The 19,179-nt window shown below is 46.7% G+C and overlaps 1 protein-coding gene across 4 annotated transcripts in view; it reads right to left on the reverse strand.

The window, feature by feature from the left end:
- Positions 1–13,624, reverse strand: part of Npas3 (neuronal PAS domain protein 3) — a 795,952-nt gene extending 782,328 nt beyond the window's left edge. For all 4 annotated transcript variants that reach the window (XM_050138903.1, XM_050138901.1, XM_050138902.1 and 1 more), the window contains exon 1: positions 13,520–13,624. In XM_050138903.1, coding sequence (XP_049994860.1) covers positions 13,520–13,569 — 50 coding nt within the window. In that variant the 5' untranslated portion in view covers positions 13,570–13,624. The remainder of the gene's footprint in view (positions 1–13,519) is intronic.
- Positions 13,625–19,179: the final 5,555 nt, after the last annotated feature.

Below are 19,179 nucleotides of genomic sequence, written 5' to 3' on the forward strand. Positions count from 1 at the left end.
CCCCCAATCAAGTCCCCCTCCCTCGTCAGCCCAAAGAGCAATCAGGGTTCCCTGCCCTGTGGGAAGTCCAAGGACCACCCACCTCCATCCAGGTCTAGTAAGGTGAGCATCCAAACTGCCTAGGCTCCCACAAAGCCAGTACGTGCAGTAGGATCAAATTTTCAAGAATATAACAAATAAGTGATTGGGCGAACTGAGTGATAATGGGGCCCACAGGCTCACATGTTTGAATATTTGGTGGCCAGTGGGTGGAACTGCTCAGGAAGGATTGCATGGTGTGGCCTTGTTGGAAGAGGTGTGCCTCTGAGAGCAGGCTTTGAACTTCAGAAGACTCTTACCATCCTGAGTTTGGTCTATCTCTGTCTGTCTTTCCTTCCTCCTCCCTTCATCCCTTCCTCCCTCCCCTCCTTCTTTCTTCCCCATCTCTCTCTCTCCCTCCCTTTTCTGTCTCATGGTTATGTCTCGAGATGTGAGCTCTTAGCTACTACTCCACTGCCATGAAGGTAATGAACTCTAACCCTCTGAAACCATAGCCCCAAATAAACTCTTTCATCTGTAAGTTGCCTTGATCATGGCATCTTACCACATGAAAAAAAAAGCCATTAATCTACTCTAAATAAAAAGAACACAGCAATCATAAAGTCTTAAGTCTTTCTACACTATACTGAATTGATTCCCCTTTATAAATCTGAAAACATATAGGACACACAGGAAGTCATTTTTAAAAAACAAAGTTTAAAAGTATAAATAGCAGAGTAGGTTCATTCCTGCATGTATGTTCTAGAAATACAGGAGGTTTTCAGAGACGGTTCATCCCCGAAGCACTCACCTGCCTACCGCACAGCACACAGCCACTTCCCCTGGGCATGTCACCTAATTTTCAAATATTTTCAGGGATTTACTGCCTTGATTAAATCCAGCCAACAAGTGTGTTTCCGTGAAAGTGCTTTGAGTATCCTCTACACATGACACCGAGCCATGAGCAAAAAAAGTCATTTAAAATATAACTTGATGCATCTATTGCTTCCCATTCGATCCTCTGGATGGGCTCCAAAGAGTCTCTTTTCAAATATGTCTTGAAAGAAGAAAAGTACTCGGCTGCCATATATCTTATGGACAAAAGCTTCCATGGCCAGCGTCATATTTGTTCCAAGTTTTTAAATTTTGTTTAATCCAAGTTTTACAAATGAGGAACGTATTTGTAGGCATCGATGCCATTAGAAGAAGAATCTACCATGGGCTTCAGCTCATTATTTTGCTCTCCATGTCCAAGAAGTTTACAGCACACAATCATGGACTTTATCCTCAGGACCTGCTAGCATCTCAATGCCCAGGTGAAAACGCCAAGGCATTAAAAGGCTAACGGACCAGTGTGGAACTACTTCCTGTAAGGATGAAGGAGACCTACTGCCCAGAGTCTAGCCTTTCTGTGGTCCTGCCAAAGTTTCCAAGGGTCACCAGCCAAAGGACATCTTCATGTTACCCTGACCACCTCAGCACCAGCGGCTTCTCCCTCAATGATGGGCTTATTTCTAAGCAACAGCATTCCTCTAGCTTCTGCCTGCTCACTCTTACACACAAACACGCGCATCCTTTGGCTCATCCTGACTTTGGTGCTCACCGCCGCTTCTGCCACAGTGAATTTCCACAGGCAAGTTGAATCTCCTGCTTCAGCAATGTGATGTCGTATCACAGTTACTGCTCTTAAAGATACACAAGCCACGTCAGCTAGAGGATGGTGCCACCGCCACAAGGCGGGCAGAGTACAAGACTTTCAGTCACTGGGTGGGCACATGAACATGACACGGAACCAGCCTTGAGGAACACTAACATTCTGAAGAGAAAGGCGGAGATGTAGTAAAAAGTCTTTTTGTTAAGAACAACCAACCTTGCCAGTGGTTTTATTAAATTTGAAATTAAAGCTAAAATATGGAGGTACCTAACTTTTACTACTAGAATCTTCCTTATATTAATGGGAAGATGCTCATTTTATTTCTTAAATGTTCTAGATTCCCTCACCATAAAACTAAAATTAAAAAAAATAAAATAAAACTTCAAGAGATTACATCGTAAGGATGCAACTGCCGGAGCAGGCCACAGCTATCTGTATTGCTAACTAGAACGCTTGCATATATAATTCCATTATACTTTTATAATTCAGCATTTTGAAAATGCTTTTGAACCATTAATCTATTTTCCTGGTTAAAATTCTTTGAGATGTTCTTAACAAGAGTCTTAGATAATGAATTTGCGCAAACTCTGGAACAATCTTTACAGTATTATCATTCTCATTAATTTTCGGAACTACCCACTGTGTTGAGATGATTGTCATGGGCCTAAGACTTCAATTTGGCTAAATATTTTTGCATATATTTCAACATATAAGGAACTAACAGATGTTTAAATGTTAAGTTCCTATGGTAGCTACAGCAAAATGTGTTTGCTTTAATCTCATGATTGCCTTGCCACACTAATTCTTATTTTACTATCTCTTTCCCGCGTAGGCAATTTCATCTATATTTTGGTCATCAGTGGTTCAGGAATTCCAAAAACCCCTTCACACATAACGTTCTTTGAAACATTGTGGAATATGAGCCATCTGCACACACAACATCTGACATCCTGGTGTCAGCGGCTTTTAAAAAGAAAAAAAAAACGTAGAAACTCAAGAACTCTTTTCTTAAAACATACAAATCCTTCCAGAGTGTGCACTGTCCTTTCTCTTCCCAAGGCCATTTCCTTCCCTTCAAGAAAGAGGGGTTTCCTTTGTATAGTATTTGGCTTTAGCAACCTGATGTATGACACCACCCTAAGCTGCCAGCCAAAGATGGGTAGGAAGCGCAGAATATTATCCCTTCCTAAGAGGTAATGCACTTGCCTCCCACACTTGCAGACGGCTCCTTGCTCTTCGCCTCTTGGTTATCTCCCAAGCCTGCCTCCCTTGCCTTTGTTTCAGCAGTTAGCATTCACATATCAGAGCACTAAGTATTTCATTACTGGTTTATCTGTCCAGAGGCTTGAGGAGCCGTAACAATTAACCCTCCCTTCACAGTGATGGATACAGGCTTTGCTTTCAATTTGTTCCACTACACAGATCATGAAATTCTGAATGCAATCATCCTCGTTGACCTACACTTCCAAACGCACAGCTACAATGAGACGAAAGTAATTAGGAAGAGGAACACAGAAGCCCCGATATCTGAGCCCAAGGCTTTGAAAAACCTCCGAGATGACCTTCTGGCAAAACTGGCAAATTCTTAGGCTCAGGAACACGACAGTTCTGTGTCTCCGTCTAAGAATATGCAGGGTAAGCTGGTCGGGGTACAGTGTGGAGACAGTACTGGGAAGGTATGCACTTGGAAAACTGCAGAAGGCCACTAGGAATCTGTCCCAGGCAGAGGTAAACCCCTCACATCATAGCTTCATTGGTGCAAACTGTCTCAAGCAAACTAAACTTTCTGATTTGTGTTAAAAAAAAAAAAAAGAAAGAAAAGAAAAGAAAAGAAAAGAAAAGAAAAGAAAAGAAAAGAAAAGAAAAAGCCTTGCCCAGAGCAGAGAATCCCACTGGGTCTTCCAGAAAGAGCCACAGACCTGAACTTCCCTCTCCCCTCCCCTTGGATGAAGATTCTCCTTAAGAAATGAATACATTTTTCACAAAGTCTGAAAAATAGCTTCAAATAAATATTAATCTACTGCAATCGATATATATGAGGAATGGAGAGGGGCTGGCAGGACAGTGGTGTGTACAGAACTATATTAAAACAAGGGCCGCTGTTAAAGAAAATCAGGCTGGAAGCGAGGCAGTGGGCCCGAGGCTCTAGTCACAGAGCAGAGTGATGGAGATGAAGCAATACTGCATGGATTAGCAATGAATTATTTTGAACCATAATCATATGCCTGCACAGAAGACAGGCAAAAACTAACCATTACTCACAAACTGATCTGCTGATTGAGAAAGAGAAAGAGAGAGGGGTTCATATGCTAAACTAATTCAGAATAATGAAAACCCCAAAACGTGGTTATACCTCAAGCAACATTTTATTTTGAATGTCTGCCACTCACTTTCCTAATATGGAGAATTTAGAGGATGAACTGTAAAGTGCTCGCATTCAAACGGGATTAAACCAATCGTTTCCTTGGGGATTAGGATGCGATACCTCTCTTCCAGTCCCCTTTCCCTTTTGCGCAATCAAACAATTTACAGATAGCTTGCCACCCCCCAAATAAAAAGGGACTGTAAGTATTTAGCTCTGAAGGAGTAACAGCACTCACGGAATTAACTTCAGTGGGAGAATCTGAAAAATTCATATCAAACGAAGATTCGATTGTTAGAACTAATTTTGTTGGGAATGAATAAAAAAAAGAAAATCCGAGCCGCTGGTGGCAGGAGATCCTTGGGAACAGACTGTGGGAGTGAAGAGCGCTTTAATCAGTAGAGGAATCCTCGCACTCCGAATGTCTTGCTGTGCGTTCTGCAGGTTAGAGTAGCAGCTGGTTGAGGTCATATATCTTTTGTGAGCATCCCAAAAAGGCTCACTGCCAGACTGTTAAATTATGAATAAGCAATGAACAAAAGAATGCAGATACGGCGGTGACAAGATAATCCGAGCAAATTTATCTATGACAAATTTCACAGGATTAACAAATTACATTTACACAGAACAATAAAAATGTGCAAAAAAAAATGATGAGCCTACTTTTCCTCACAGCACTAGGAAAACAAAAAAGTCACCAATCCACAGCATATATTTAAATTTAACTCAATCTAAAGTAAGACATTTATAATTCATTCAGGATACCCTTGCAACTTCATTGCATTTTAGGTAGGAATAGACAAACAGTCTACTGCTATGTATTTTATAGCTATTTAATAATGTCAACAGTATTAACATATAACCTGCATATAGCATGTATGAGATCCTGCACAATAAAAATTCCACCCGTGTGTGACTAGAACGCTTATGTTTTCAGAAGCAGATTCTGGAGAGTAAATTATTTTTATGGGCATAATATGTATATTGACTATGAAAATACCCTTATTCCTCGATGTCTATGTTTTCGAGGTCCAAAGACAGCGAGGTTCTGCAAACAGTTTCAATTATTCCAGCTGCCCACCACAAACTACTGTGGTCCCTCTGAACAGAGCGCTTCTAGAGGAACGTGCGAAGCAGCATCCTATACTGGGGTGTCACAGCCAAAAGAAAACACGTAGATTGAGGGGTCAAAGGGCACTGGTTTCCTCCGGTTTCACCTACAGCTGACTCGATCCTACATTAGCTTTTTCTCTGCAATGCAATCATCTTCTAAAGCTTCTTACAAACCTCACAGTAGACGTGATGTGGTCTTACATCGCTCTGGGACCCCAGGAAGGGGTACTGCAATGCCATGAGACTACACGGGGAAGCACGTGACACCAAGAGCTGCCACACCTCCATCCACACTGTGTGTGAGATGCACAAGGCAGGCCCTGTCATTGTTTGAGCATTAGTGCTTACAGTGGGGTTCTGGAACCGGACGGCATTTCCCTTTAGATGGTCTGACTGCTACTTTGAATTCTGCAGCCTGTAGCTCACTTACACTTCTCATTGATGTCTGCGTTTGATCATGGATGTTGCTGTGTCTCTCTCTAAATGAGTCCCTACCAATATTTTATCAGGCAACGGTTTTGTGTAGACAAATTGCTGACTGTAAAAAGGAATATCTAATTAAGACCAACAAACAAAATACTTGCCTTCATCAACCACAAATGCTCAAGCACTGCTTACCTGACCTACTCAAGTCTTGGTATTTTTGCTACCCAGGTTTAACTCTGGCTAAAAGCATTTATCCAGAACGGTAAAGATGAAAGTGTCATGATTATCATCGCCACCGTCACTCTAACACGCACTCTGCAGAGAGCAGATCTGAAGCCTGACGCTGGAAATTTCCTAAACCACAGTGTTACTCCCAGACCGGCCCAAGCCCGTCCAGCTGCCTAGATCCCTGGCCTGCAGAGACATGAGTGTTACAGAGAACAGCCCTCGGTGAAGTTGTTGCTGTGTGTCTCTGTGCCTAAGTGTCTCTGGCTGTGCTTGTGTGTGCACATATGTGCCTGGGTAATGTGTAAGGAAGGACTAAATAATGTCCCACCAGGCTGGGGAGATGGTTCAGTGGATAAAGCACTTACAAGTGTGGGGTCCTGAGTTCAGATCCCCAGAATCCACATAAAAGCCTGCACCGACCTCTACCGCCTGCCTCTCCTGCTACAAGGTAGGTGGGACAGGGGAATCTCAGGAAGCATGAAGGCCAGCTCACCAAGGGTGACTAGCAACCAGAGTCCATGAGTCATACAAGGTGGAAAGGGAGGATGAACATCTAGGGTTAGCCTCTGACCTACACATGTACACGCCCACCCTTACATATGGTAACACAAGTATGTGCACACACATATACACACTCCATACCATTTACAATTCAAAAGAAAAAGTAGCCAGGTGTGGTGGCATGGCTCACACCTTTAATCCCAGCACTCAGGAGGCCGAGGCGGGCAGATCTCTGTGACTTCAGGGCCAGCCTTGAAGGGCTACGTAGAGAAATCCTGTCTTGAAAAAAAAAATTTAGAGATAAGATAATAACCTACTAATAATAAACAGAGTTTATTTTAATTAAATGAGTTAGTATATGAAAAGCCCTCAGAACAATGTCTGTTTATTAACAGGTTCTTTAAATGCTTGATGACATTATAATGCCTAGCCGAGGCAAATTCAAACAGAAGTCCCTTCTATATTTCAAATAATAATGCCGCCAAATACAGCTAAACAGTGAACCATGTCATTCAGAAAGCTCTGTGTGACTTCTGACTTCCGACTTGTGACTTCGATGGTTCCTACCAAAGGAAACCTGCATCTATTTAATCCTTGAGACAAACTCAGACACATGGTGAAGGGCAGCCGCATGGGCAGAGGGGATGGGGCCTGTCTAGCAGACGCTGATTCCTGCAAAATGAGTCAGCTAAAACTGAGCCACAGTATGTGCTGCTGCGGAGTCTGCCCACAAAAGGATGCGACTGTCAAACAGCAAGGACGGTAGACCTGAAGCCCTGTTGGCTCCTCCCGCTAACCCTATGGACTCTGCATTTCCACAATTCTCCAAACACTCAGAGAAGGTTCGGGGTACAGTGCGATCATCCTTTTGCTACAGGGGCCTTTTCCCCCCATTGGCTCAGAAATCTCTAGCTTTAGAAGGTCCAAAGTCACGAGTTCGTCCCAGTGGTCTGATAGTGAAAGCACACTGGTCAAGTCTGCATCACAGACAAAACCCGAATCCAATCACCATTTCTGTCACCTTCCATGGGGACAGGAAGCTGCTACTTCCTACACAGGGATATCAATACTCCCTACAAATGGCTATAAGGAACAAAAGAAAAGAGGTGTGTCATGATGTGCAGAGCAGGGTCTGACTAAGGACGGTGTCCAGTGATGTTCACTAGGGTCTCAAGAACCTAGTTCCAAGCCTGCCAAAACATCTTTATTCCGAAAAATTGCTATTACCACACTTTTACTTAAGCATCTTCTTCTTTCCTTCAAGAACATTTGTAGTCATTAATTATTATACTTTCCAAAGTGGATACCTACTATCCCATAAAGCTCAACTAACATGAGGAGGTATGTGAACTTAAAAACTAATACACAAGGCCTTGTTTCTCTGAACGCTGCACTACTTACTCTTAAAAAGGTTGTCTTCTGACTTACGTTGCCTACGGCCAACATAAGGGCAACTCTCTACCCAAAGGGACCACTCTTGCAGGATGTATTATTGAGCTCCAGCCACCAAGGCCACGGGAGAGACTCAGTAAGTAAAGGTGGTGAGAGAAGCAGCCAAGACTTGTAGTCTGGAGTCAGGAGCATCGTGGCCCACCGCAACATGGAATCTTCTTCTTCTTCCTCGTGACTTTGTGCATAAGAGTACATGGTGTTCCATTCAGTTTGCCAAGAAGCTGTGCCTTATGTATGGATGCAGACCACAAGCCCAAGTGTCCATCAATGTTGTCACTGCCCTGGCATTTCAGAGACAGCAGCAGCCATTGCAGTCTTAGGAAGCCGTGCCCTGCTCACGCATGACGCTGTTACTAACATTACTACAGATTATTCTAACTATGTAAGGGTCTATCAAATTTGATAGTGCAAACATCCTGTTCACGCTAATGAGGCCCGGCGCAGTAAAAACACCATTCAGTTACAGTTGGTTTATTACACTGCCCAATAAGAAAGAAAACGGCCACTATTTACTGTGGCAATGCGCACACTGTTAATGCAAACAACTGAATTTTCTCATGTATGTGGAAGCTCTTACCTAACTGCAGATTTAAAATTCCAGTACATGAGACCACGAGAGCATTTAAAAGCCAGACGGTAATATTTACCTAACCAATCTATTAAAATTTTCAACATATATTTTATACATATAGACATGTGTATAAAACACCAGAAGTTACATTCTAAGCCAAATGCTGCACAGAACTTTCAAAAATCAACCAAAATAATGAAATGCGACAATGTAGAAAAATGTAGCGGCCACGTAAACAAGAGATTGGGGGCGAGCCACTGTATCCTGTGTGCTCAGCAGGATTTAAACTTAGCAACATTCTGTACAAGAAGGGGTCACAGCAATTTCAGAAAAGCAAAAAAATATAGAAAGGTTTACACTGGGGTCACTATGGGTCAAGATTAGAGCACTTGAGGGTGTTTCTAAGAGAAGGCGTTCTGTGTTTTATCCCTATAGATAATCCCACACATGAGCCCCACCATGCCATAAATGACCACTTCACAGACACGCCTTTATGTCTCCCCTCATGGTTGCTTCATAGCAACACACACACACACACACACACACACACACACACACACACACATCTCTGGTCACAGAAAACCTCACAGCAGAGCAGGGGCCCTGGGCGGCTGATCCTTATTCCAGTAAACAAAACTGCAGCATGCCTTTGGCTTCAGTCTAAGATCTTGCCCAGGGAACCAAAGGGGTCACTGCAATTTCAGCACTCCCATAAAACCTCTTTGCTATGAGACCATTGCAGCGAAGAAGGATTGCAAGGGATGATCAAAACTCATATCATTAAATCTATCAAACTGTCCTAATTCGTGGGTTATATTTAAAGGGCAATGCAATCCTGATTTATTGCCAAGAAAGATGTTAATTATGCATAACTTCTAGAAAAAAAAAAGTCATACTACATACAATGTGGGGGAAATCACCCCTGTCCACACCCAAAGAATGCACTTAGAGACTTGCAGGACAGCGGGGCTAAACTTTCAACAGTGGTCCATGCAAGACGGGGTGTCTGGTGCACAGGCACAGCCAAGGCTCCTGAGGCAAGCATCTTACCCTTAGAGTGAAGGCCTTTCCTCTGGCTCCCACTGGCTGACTCGTACGGGGCCTATGATCTTTCTGAACATCATCCATCCTTCCCTTCCTTCTGAGAAGCTCCTTTTGCTCACTTGCCCACATTTCTCAACAAAGACTTTCCTGCCCGGTCATCCTTCCCCCGGTACCCTGTTTGCTTAGGGACCTTCCAGATGCATGAACTCTGTCGCACCAGCAAGCCATTCCCTAAGTTTGGCTGCTAGTAATTTTCCACTCTGAGCTCAATTTCTAGTTTGAATGAGGTAGCTAGGAGGCTTCTACAAGCAAGTACTGGCTGTTAGGGCAAGGGCTCACGGCTTCCTGCTTATCTGTAACTTGTAAGCCTAAGCCTACCTAAGGCGTTTTTGTCTTGAAAATGAACCATCATATATTTTTATTACCAAACATATGTACATCACATATGACAGCGTGTGTTTTCATGCATGCTATACCTTATTCACAAAATATCACAAATTCGGAAAAATAACATGTACATTTTTATTTTTTAAAAAGCATTAAATGATGTTGAATTCCAGTTAACTCATCATCTAAAATCAGATCTAGTGGATGGCACATTGCATATTTGTAGTGTCTTTGTATCTCTCAATTAATAAATCAGAAATTGGGAATCAGAAAAGACTGTGTAATGTGGGAAGGTCCTATGTAGCACAGGTCTCCGTAGCTCCTGACTCTGGAGCCCCGCCCTCTAATATCCTCTCTGGTGGATCTATGATATGCCTGCCCATGCATTACAGTTCTTGTTGACAGCCTGTTGCCTTGGAAATATTTCATTATTTCAGTTTTTCCATTTGTAGACCCTTGGCCTTGTAATATGAAGGCCATCCTATTTCATATTTTCGATTATCATTTAGGCAATCTTGTGGAGCTATTTATATATATAAGCAAGTGTTAGACAACACATACCATCATTTATCACTGTTTAAGCTAGCGCTGTAGGAATACCTTAAGAAAAGTGCCCACCATCACCTCTACCTTTTAATGCCGTGCAAACCAGCATGGGCCCAGCCCATGCTTGACACTTCTCTCTGATTTCCTTGGCTATAGGTCCACAGAGCGGAACAACTCTGTGGCAGGGCTACATAATTTGCAGCCTATTAGAGTTTAAAGAAAATCAAACAAGTGTGTGTACACACGGTTTTTAACTTATTCATTCAGGCTCCAGAGCCACACTCTCTGTGTGTGTGATTCAGAGCCCTGAAAGGAGTGCTAAACTGTCACTGAGGACACTGACAAGAACAAGCCTCTCTTCACCGAGTGTACAGAAAGAACCTTTGCACACGATCACATGCGGACACCTGATAAATTAATCGGACAAGACAAATGATATCTTCCCCTTGGTTTTGATGGTGGGGGGTGTATATCTGAAAAGTAGGTAAGTGCCCATAAACGGCTGTGTGGGGTCAGTAAGTTGGGGATCACTCTTTAGCTAAATGGAGCAAAATACTTAAAACAGGTCCACAGAAAAATCATCATTCATCAACATATTTGTGTCCAGCTGTTACTACAGAGAAACAGCAGTTACCAGCCAATTCCGGGCGCATGGGGACAAACCACGGTGGAAGGACTGACTGAGCTGAAAAGCAGGTCCTATGAAAAACAACGTCTCGTTTCTCATTACAAAATGAAAACAACTTATATGTGTGACTTCTACACTTGAACGTGTTAAGAGCATTTAAGATCCCGATAACAGAGCGATTCCTTAGGGTGCAAAACAACTGTTTGGCTAATGGGCCAAGTTCGTGGTTATTACTGTTTCCAGCAGTTTCTCCCTCCCTCCGCCCTCTCTTCTATAAAGTAGCCTCTGTCTCCGACCCACTTAGTGCTCCTCCCTCTCCCTATAGGTTACAGTCTCTTGGAGCCAACCTTTAAGATGACAGCATCCAAGCTGAACAAGATGCTATTAAAGGACATTAAATTAAATACAGTATATCCTCCTACAACTTCAATCAGAATTTCAGACCAAGTGTTATTGAGTTCAGCTCTCAAGTGGAGCAGAATAACAAATCGCACACTTTGATTTACCTTCCTCGAATGCCAAATGGAGACAGGTGATAAAGAACGCACTCATGCACAGGCTATGAAGTTTCCCCTAGAAATTAATTCTATCTTCCAGATTCCTATCTCAGAGAAATTCCCAAAATGGCACACAAATAGGCCTCTGCAGGAGAGATTACTGGGGCCAGCCCAGTGAATGCATTCACTACCAGCAGAAAAGGGACTGAAGTAGCTAGAGGGAAGGGAGAGAGAGGAAGGAAGGGAGAAAGGGAAGGAGAAAGGGGGGTGATGGGGAGGCAAGGGGGATGCGGCCAATTGTAAACTGATTTCTAAGTATTTATCACCTTGTTAAATAAAAATCACCATTCAAAGCTGAATACAATGAACTGAGAACAGATTTCTTTATCTACAAGAGTAAAGTATTTAAGATGTGAATTCTCCATGAGACACAAGTATTAAGAACTAGATGTTCATTTTCATCTATCTTCAGATGTCTGGTTTTCTAGTATGAAAGTCACAGTTAATGTGCATAGTATTCGACATCTTAAAGACTAGATGGCACATGACTGGTTCTCCAACACATGCTTTTCACGGAATGACCTAAGACTTCAGAACCAGTCAACTACGCAGCTACTTTTAAAAGCTGCTTCCTTAACCCTGCTCATTGTGTTTGCTGTCTTTTTTCATATATATGAAGGCAATGCACACCAAAACAAACAGACAAAAAAGAACTACAAAGACGGCAGGTTTTTAAATGAACAGTTGTCTGAGTGTTTTCCCATCTTCACTTGATATATTAAAGCTGTGCTGTATCAAAAAATAAAAGCACCCATGTGATAACTAAGCCTTGCATCTGAGCACTTCTCTCAGCTTCTTTTCAAGTTCTCCTAAGCTGGGAGGAAAGCCACCGCTTGCTGGGGGGGGGGGGAGCTTTGACTATTTGTTTTCTTCTTGAATCAACGGGTAACATTTCATACTTCCTACTGAGGCTTTCCTCTTGGAGACAGAAAGAGATATTCACTTTGCTCAAACCGATATGCTATACGCAATTAATGTCATTAACGCTGTCAATTAATAGCAAATAGGCTTCTAAACAAAGTAAGCTGGATGGGCAGCGGGAGGGAAGCGCTTGGAGCTGGGGAGGGGGGCGGAGTTCAGCCTCTCTGAAGCCTAACAATGCTGTTCACGTAGGATGGTTAGGGATGTTTTGAACACAAACTCCCTTTCCCTTTGGCTCTAGTAGTTTAACTAACTTCAGACAGACATGCTCCACTGAGCCCCTTGCCTGGATATGCAATTCTCACCAGGAACTTTTTCAAACACACATTCCCCAAACAGTAACTAACCGGGCTGAGATGCTCAGACCACTGACACATTCTGGATCTTGCTGTTTGTTTGCTCATTTAGACTTAAGGGGTTTCTTCTTTCTTTTTCTTTCTCCCTTATTTATTATCTATTTTGTTTTTTTTTCTGGAGAAGAGGTGAAGGGAAGGGGAGGGCGAGAGCGGAGGGCAGAGTCGGGGACCCACAAGTTGCCCGGCCCAGGGCAGCGGCAGCGGGAGGCGGCGCGCCTGGCTGAGCCCGCCCGGCCTAGCAGCTCTCGGAGACGGCCCCTCGAGCCCTGCGCTCCGCTCCCGCCCCGGCCTCCTCCCCCTCCCCTCCCCCTCCCCAGCTCATTCCCTTCCTAGAGAGCAGCTGCCGCGGGACCTGCGGCGGCCGGGGGATCCCCGGCCCCCACCCTCCCTCCCGCGGCTCCCGGCACACAGTGCCTTCTCTTTTGGGTTTGTTTGTCTTTTTTTTTTTTTAATCTTTTTTTTTCTCTTTCTCTCTCTCTTTTGCTTTTTTTTTTCCTCCTTTTTTTTTCCATCAGCGAGTCACTCCATTCGCCGAGCTCAGGAGGTGCGACTACTCGACACCCGCCGCCGCCAGAGCCCGCTCGCTGCCGCAGCCGCCGCGGGCGGACAATGCGCGGGGACCCGGCAGCGCAGCCCCCCGCCCCCGGGACCGCGGGCCGGGCCCCAAGGCGGGCTGCGGAGGGAGCGAGCTCGCCACCCCGCCGGCGGCGGGAGCAGGGCGCGAGCGGCAGGTTCAATAAACAGAAAAGTGTTACCGTTCTCGCCTGGAAGGATCCTGCTGAAAGCTGGGCTTGGTGGGCGCCATCTTCCTGCAATTTTTTTTTCCTCTCTTACTTTTTGCCTCGCTCCCCCCCTCCCGGGGCGGGGGGCGTGGGGAGGGCGGGGGTGTGCGTGTGCGTGGGCTGGCGGGAGAGAGTGCGGGCGTGCGCGGCGCTCGGGGGGCCCGGCGGGCGGCGGCCGTGGCCGTGGCCGTGGTGGCGGCGGCGGTGACCGCGCTGCTGAGCCTGGGAGGCTACGGGAAAGTAGTGGGGCCCGAGCGTCGCCGGCGGCCGGACGTCCCCTCGCGCCCGAACTGCTCCCCGCCGCAGGTCGCCGCCTCCTCGGCCGCCCGAGCCTGGTCCTCCCCTTGCTCGCCCGCCGCCGCCGCCGCCGTCCATGCGCTGCACAGCGCCCGCGGCCCGGGCCGCCCCGGCTCCCGAGACATGCCCGGCGCGGAGACAGGCGGCCGGCGCGGGCGGCGGCGGAGGAGGGGCGGGCGGCGGGGGAGGCGGCCGCGCGGTCCCGCGGGCAACCCGGCCAGGGCCTCCGGGTGATCGGGCCGGCGCGCGGCCGCAAGCGCCCTGGCCGCAGTCACCGGGGTCGGCCCACGGGCAGGTGGGGAGCACACCCTCCTGGCCAGCGGGGTGAGGGGTAGGGGGTGGCGGGGCCTAAGAGTGGAGGGACCTGGAGAGGGAAGACACGCAGGGGGTTCCCAGCTTGACCACTGGGAAAGTATTTCTGGGCATTTTCCAGTTGCTTTGCTCCAGAGCTCTCTCTTGCAAGCAGATACACACCCCCTTCCCCTCCCCCTTCTCTCTCTCTCTCTCTCTCTCTCTCTCTCTCTCTCTCTCTCCCTCCCTCCCTCCCTCCCTCCCTCCCCTCCTCCCTTTCTCTTCCTTCTCTCTCCCTCTTTCCCTCCCTTTCTCCCTCACTCTGTGTCTCTGGATGTCTCTGTCTCTGTTCTCTCTGTCACACTCCTCCCTCTCCCTCCTTCCCCCCTCTTCCCCCTCCTTTCTTTCCTCCCTCCCTCCGTGTGTCCCTCTCTCTCTCCCTCCCTCTCTCTCATTTGGGGACTGGGAAGCTTGGCTGCTGGTGCAACAACGCCACTCAGTTGCAGTTTCAAACACTTCCCTTCTCTAGAGTATTTCAGCCTGTAGAAAAGAGAGAGCGGGGATCAGAATGCCAAGAGAGTGGGTTGAACTACTTGGGGTGGGGGTCGGGGGCAGTGGAAATAAAAGCGTGTGAGGTGACATGTCTTGAGCTGGTCCAGGCCAGCAGGCCCAACATTCCTGTGCTTCTGAGCAAGGATGAAGGACCCGCACCTTGTGAGTCTGGCGCCCTCAGCCAGGAGCCCGAGCTGGAACATCTGCATTTTTCCACAGGCCGCCGACAGATATGCTGACCCCAGGGCTCACAGGCCAGTCCCCATGCCTTCAGATGCAGTTACACACAAATGCCATTGCAGAGCCAGGTCCAGGTACCTAGGGCTGGAGTGCTGGCCTCTGAATTGCAGCTCAGTCACCTCCCCTTTAAACTGCCCAGCAAGGCCCAGAGAAATGGCCATTCAGTGCAGAGCGCACTGGACTCCTATTACCTGGAGACACCCTGGGCAAAGCATTTGTCCTCTGTGCCTCCCTGCAGAAAGGGAGCAGCTCTTTTTTGAGACTAGGACCAGTCCTGCATTATGCAGGCAAGAAAGACCCCCAAGACAGCTCCAAGTTGAAAAAGTGACAGTGTCTGATGAAAAACGTGATTCTTAAGTGAAGATTTAAAGTTGGGGTGGGGGTGGAATGGGGAGTGCTCATTAGGTGTCCCCTTCTGTGGGAAAGTGGGGAAGGGATTCAGATCCTCCACTGATTACACGAGTGTGTGGTATGGCATCTTCATGAGGCTGGGTACTCTTTGGAGTAGGTTAGTACACTCTACAGGTAGAAGAAATAGATCTAGTTGGGAAATGAATTGGATCAATGATGCCTGTTACCTCCTAGACAAATGGGGGCTAGCTAGGAACAGGGAGAGTTAGCCAGTTGGAAGTTTGGGTTCCAGGAGAGCCAGTCTAGGGCAGTCCTCCCCAGAGCTGACTGGTGAGAGAAGTCTGAGGTCTCTCAACAGGCAGGCCGCTGCTTGAAATCCCAGTCCTGCCACCGTCCCCACCTGATTTCTCAAAAACTGATTACAGTTTTTACTGATCAGTAAAGTCACGATTCACTTTAGCATAAAAATGTCCAGGTCTCCAGGTGGAGATTCAGTCTAGCCCTCAGAGCCCTGAAGCCTGTGCCCCTGGGCTGTGAAAAGGAGATTCCTGGCTTAAGCCTTACCTCCAACGCCTGCCAGTAATCTTCTTGCCAAACTCTTCTGCCCCCAAATTAACTAAAATTAAAGACAGTAACAGGTGTCATGGGATGTGAGTAACAAAGCCAAAGGAAACCTCACCACCGCTACTACGACCTTCCCTCCTGTCGGGAGAACATCTACACCGCAGGCAGGAATAATGCACTCCAAGGGAGAAAGTTCAGAAATCTTTTTAAAAGCCCCTGTCTTGAGAAGAGCAGTGGGGTTGAGGTTTAACAAGTGGCCTGAGTCCCTGAAGGAAGTATTAAAGGGAAGTGTTGAGGCAGGCACTTGAAGGGCTGCCCCTAAGTGCACCTGATTTGAAGGAAGATGCACCCCAAGATCATATTTTTATAAAGGACAATGCCAATGCTAAGGGGAAAGAAAAACCTTAAACGCCAAAGATCCACGATAGCCCCTTATGCCCAAATTACATCTTATAGGTCAGCTCCTGCTCCTGGAGGTCCTGGAATTGTCCAAAGGCCATGTGACATTTCTGACCCTTGAATCTCCTCTTCACAAACCACACTATTGTCACTATTGCCTACACTTCCTAGTTAAAGTGACCGCCAGATTCTATTGTCATTTAAATGTTTTATAAATGGCAAAAACATACATGAACCATGAAGAAGAAAAATTGGGTTCTTTACTGGTATTCTATGTAAAGATGCCCAGATCTATTTTTACTAAAGGCTCTTGTAATCGCTGGAGTAAAACAAATCTAAAATAATTTAAGAAAAAAAATCTCTTTGACAAAGATTAGCCCCCTTTGAGTTATTTTCAATGACTTCTTAAAAAAAACTTTTAACAATAAGCAGAGCATGTAATGAAGTCTCCTACAGAATATTTGCAATTACATGAACTTGGAATATACTGTGTTAGGCAAGATCTGGTCACTGGGCCATTGGTTAGAAGGCACAAAATATAGCAATGACAGATTACCGTAACCTTTGCAGTTTAAATACAGTTGTTTCAAACCAGAGGTTCTCAAATCAATGAAGTTTCAAATATGAGGTAAAGTGGGAATTTGAATTATTCATTGTGTATATTTTAAGTTAAATGCCATCTCTCAGATGTTTAATCGTGTACAATCTGGGAAACACAAATATTTAATTTCACACTCTCGTGTGCTCTGGGTTTTTTTTTTCCTTCCATCTACCATAAAAGTGAGCCCCATGAATGGAGAGTTTACCTTTTTGATTACATTGTTGGTTTTTCTCATAGCGTTTTTGTAGTTCACATTTCCATTAAAATCTTGGAACACTGAAAGTCATCCTTAAGGAAAAAACTTTAGGATTAAAGAGCTGTTAGGGGGGAATTAATTTCTCTTTATTTCCTAACTGAATCAAATAGTGTTCAGTGTTTCAATGACAATTATTTTTTGGATGTAGAGAATGTCTTTAGAAAAAAAATGCAAGCAAATTCTATCTTAAAACTTTTTTCTCATCACGGAAGCTAACTTTTGTAAAAATTTGCTTCTTAACTTGTATCTCGGAATCTCATCCATTTGCATTATAATGCGTTTAAGATGAATACTTAGCAGTGCCTAAGAGATTAGAATTTCATCTTGTATTTCCTTATAGTAACAGGTGACATGATCACACTTTTAGGTAGAATTGCAAGTCTATCGCTGCACAAGAAAATTGTTTCTATCCTATTTGGAAACAAATGATCAATCAGCCTCCGATGATCAATTGCTTCCCTTGCTGTCCGTCAGCGCGGATTCGCACCGGCAGAGACACTGAGAACATTTTGCTGGAAGGGGAGAGGAAGCCCAAACTTTGCCAAAGCATTCAGTGCGGCGTCTCAGACTTGACTGGAACTCTCTGGCTACTCGGGGCTGGGGCTGAGGCTCTCTGTTCAGGGCCTGGCAGAGGGCAAAGGATGACTTCACTTCGCCAGTGCACTAGAGTGCTTTTCAGTTCGGCTTGTGTAATTCCCCTTTCCATCTTCTGCAGCACAGGGGCAGGCAAAGTGAGCCCTAACGGTATGCATGTGTGTTCTCAGGCACAAAACAAGAGCAAAGTGAGTCCCACCCCAGGGCCCGGGGCGGGGGCACTATCCCAGCTCGGACTGGACTACTCACCGCTGCTGGTAGGAGGTGATGCCCTGGACGTTCTGCGGGGTGCCGTTGGCCGCGGCGCCGGCCCTCCCCATGCCCGCACCGGCCGGTACCCCAGCAGCTGCCCCGCCGGCCGCCGCGGCCGTCACCTGCACGCTGAAATCCGGAAAGATTCGGATCATCGCCGCGGCTTGGAGTCCCAGGCGCGGGTGTTCTGGGCTCAGGCTGGCCGGGGCTCGGGCTCGGGTTCCGGCGGCGGCGGCAGCAGCGGCGTGAGCGGCGGCGGCGGCAGCAGCGGAGCCAGGCACCAGCCTGCAATCCCATTAGTGAGCCGCGGCCACTGTGCGCGGCGGAGAGGCGCTTTGATGTGCGCGCAGCGGGCTGAGGTGGAGGGGGGCGAGGAGGAGGTGCGGGGGGTGTGCGAGGGACTTGCAAACAGCAAAACGTGTCAGGGTGGGGCCTTTTCTCCCTTTTGGGGGGCACAGTTGCTCCCCCCTCTTTCCAGGATGTTGCTCTCACTGGCTGCTCCAGCAGCGCCGCGCGAGCCCAGCTGAGGGAAGAAGGGGAGGGGGTGGAGGAGGAAGGATGCACCCGGAGGCTTGGCGAGGACTTGGCCGGTGCAAGGGAATAACGGGCAGTGGAGGGTGCATTTTTTTCCCTCCCTCTTCTGCACACACACACACACACACACACACACACACACACAGCGCACTTCCGACCCAAAGTGCAAGACTGTGGTGCGCTCTCTCTCCTCCTTTCTCTCGAGAAATAACCACCATCTGGGCAGGCTCCAGCCTTCCGCGGCTGCCAGAAACCGGGATCCCAGCCCGCGGGTGTAGGAATTGGGCGCAGAGCCTCCAGATTCTACCCGTACCCCCTCTTAGACCATATTCTCCATATTAAGCAGTGCGAGCGTGGCCAAGCTCAAGTTGGGCTCCTGGAGAACTTGATACTTATCTAGGAGAGGTGGTGTGTAAAGGCGGAGGGAGTGGGGGGGGCGCTTTTGTACAATGGAGAGTTTGGACCGCTTACAAGAAAGGGCTCTTCCCGCTCCTGGTGAGCGGAAGAGTTGGTCCTGGGAAACTTGTAAGGAGGGGTCTATCGCTCCAGCTAGATCCGAGTTTGCACTAGAGATCCACCTCTTCATGCCCCCTTTGACCGAGGAAAGGAATAAATTAGTAGCCACAACTGAAACGAACTCTGCGAATTCCAACCACCAAGGAAACAAAAAGAGAAAACACGTGCATTTATTTCCTCGCGCCT

The sequence above is a fragment of the Alexandromys fortis genome, unplaced genomic scaffold (assembly GCF_014885135.2).
Source record: "Alexandromys fortis isolate MF-2015 unplaced genomic scaffold, M_Fortis_MF-2015_v1.1 scaffold_35, whole genome shotgun sequence".
Lineage (NCBI taxonomy): Eukaryota > Metazoa > Chordata > Mammalia > Rodentia > Cricetidae > Alexandromys > Alexandromys fortis.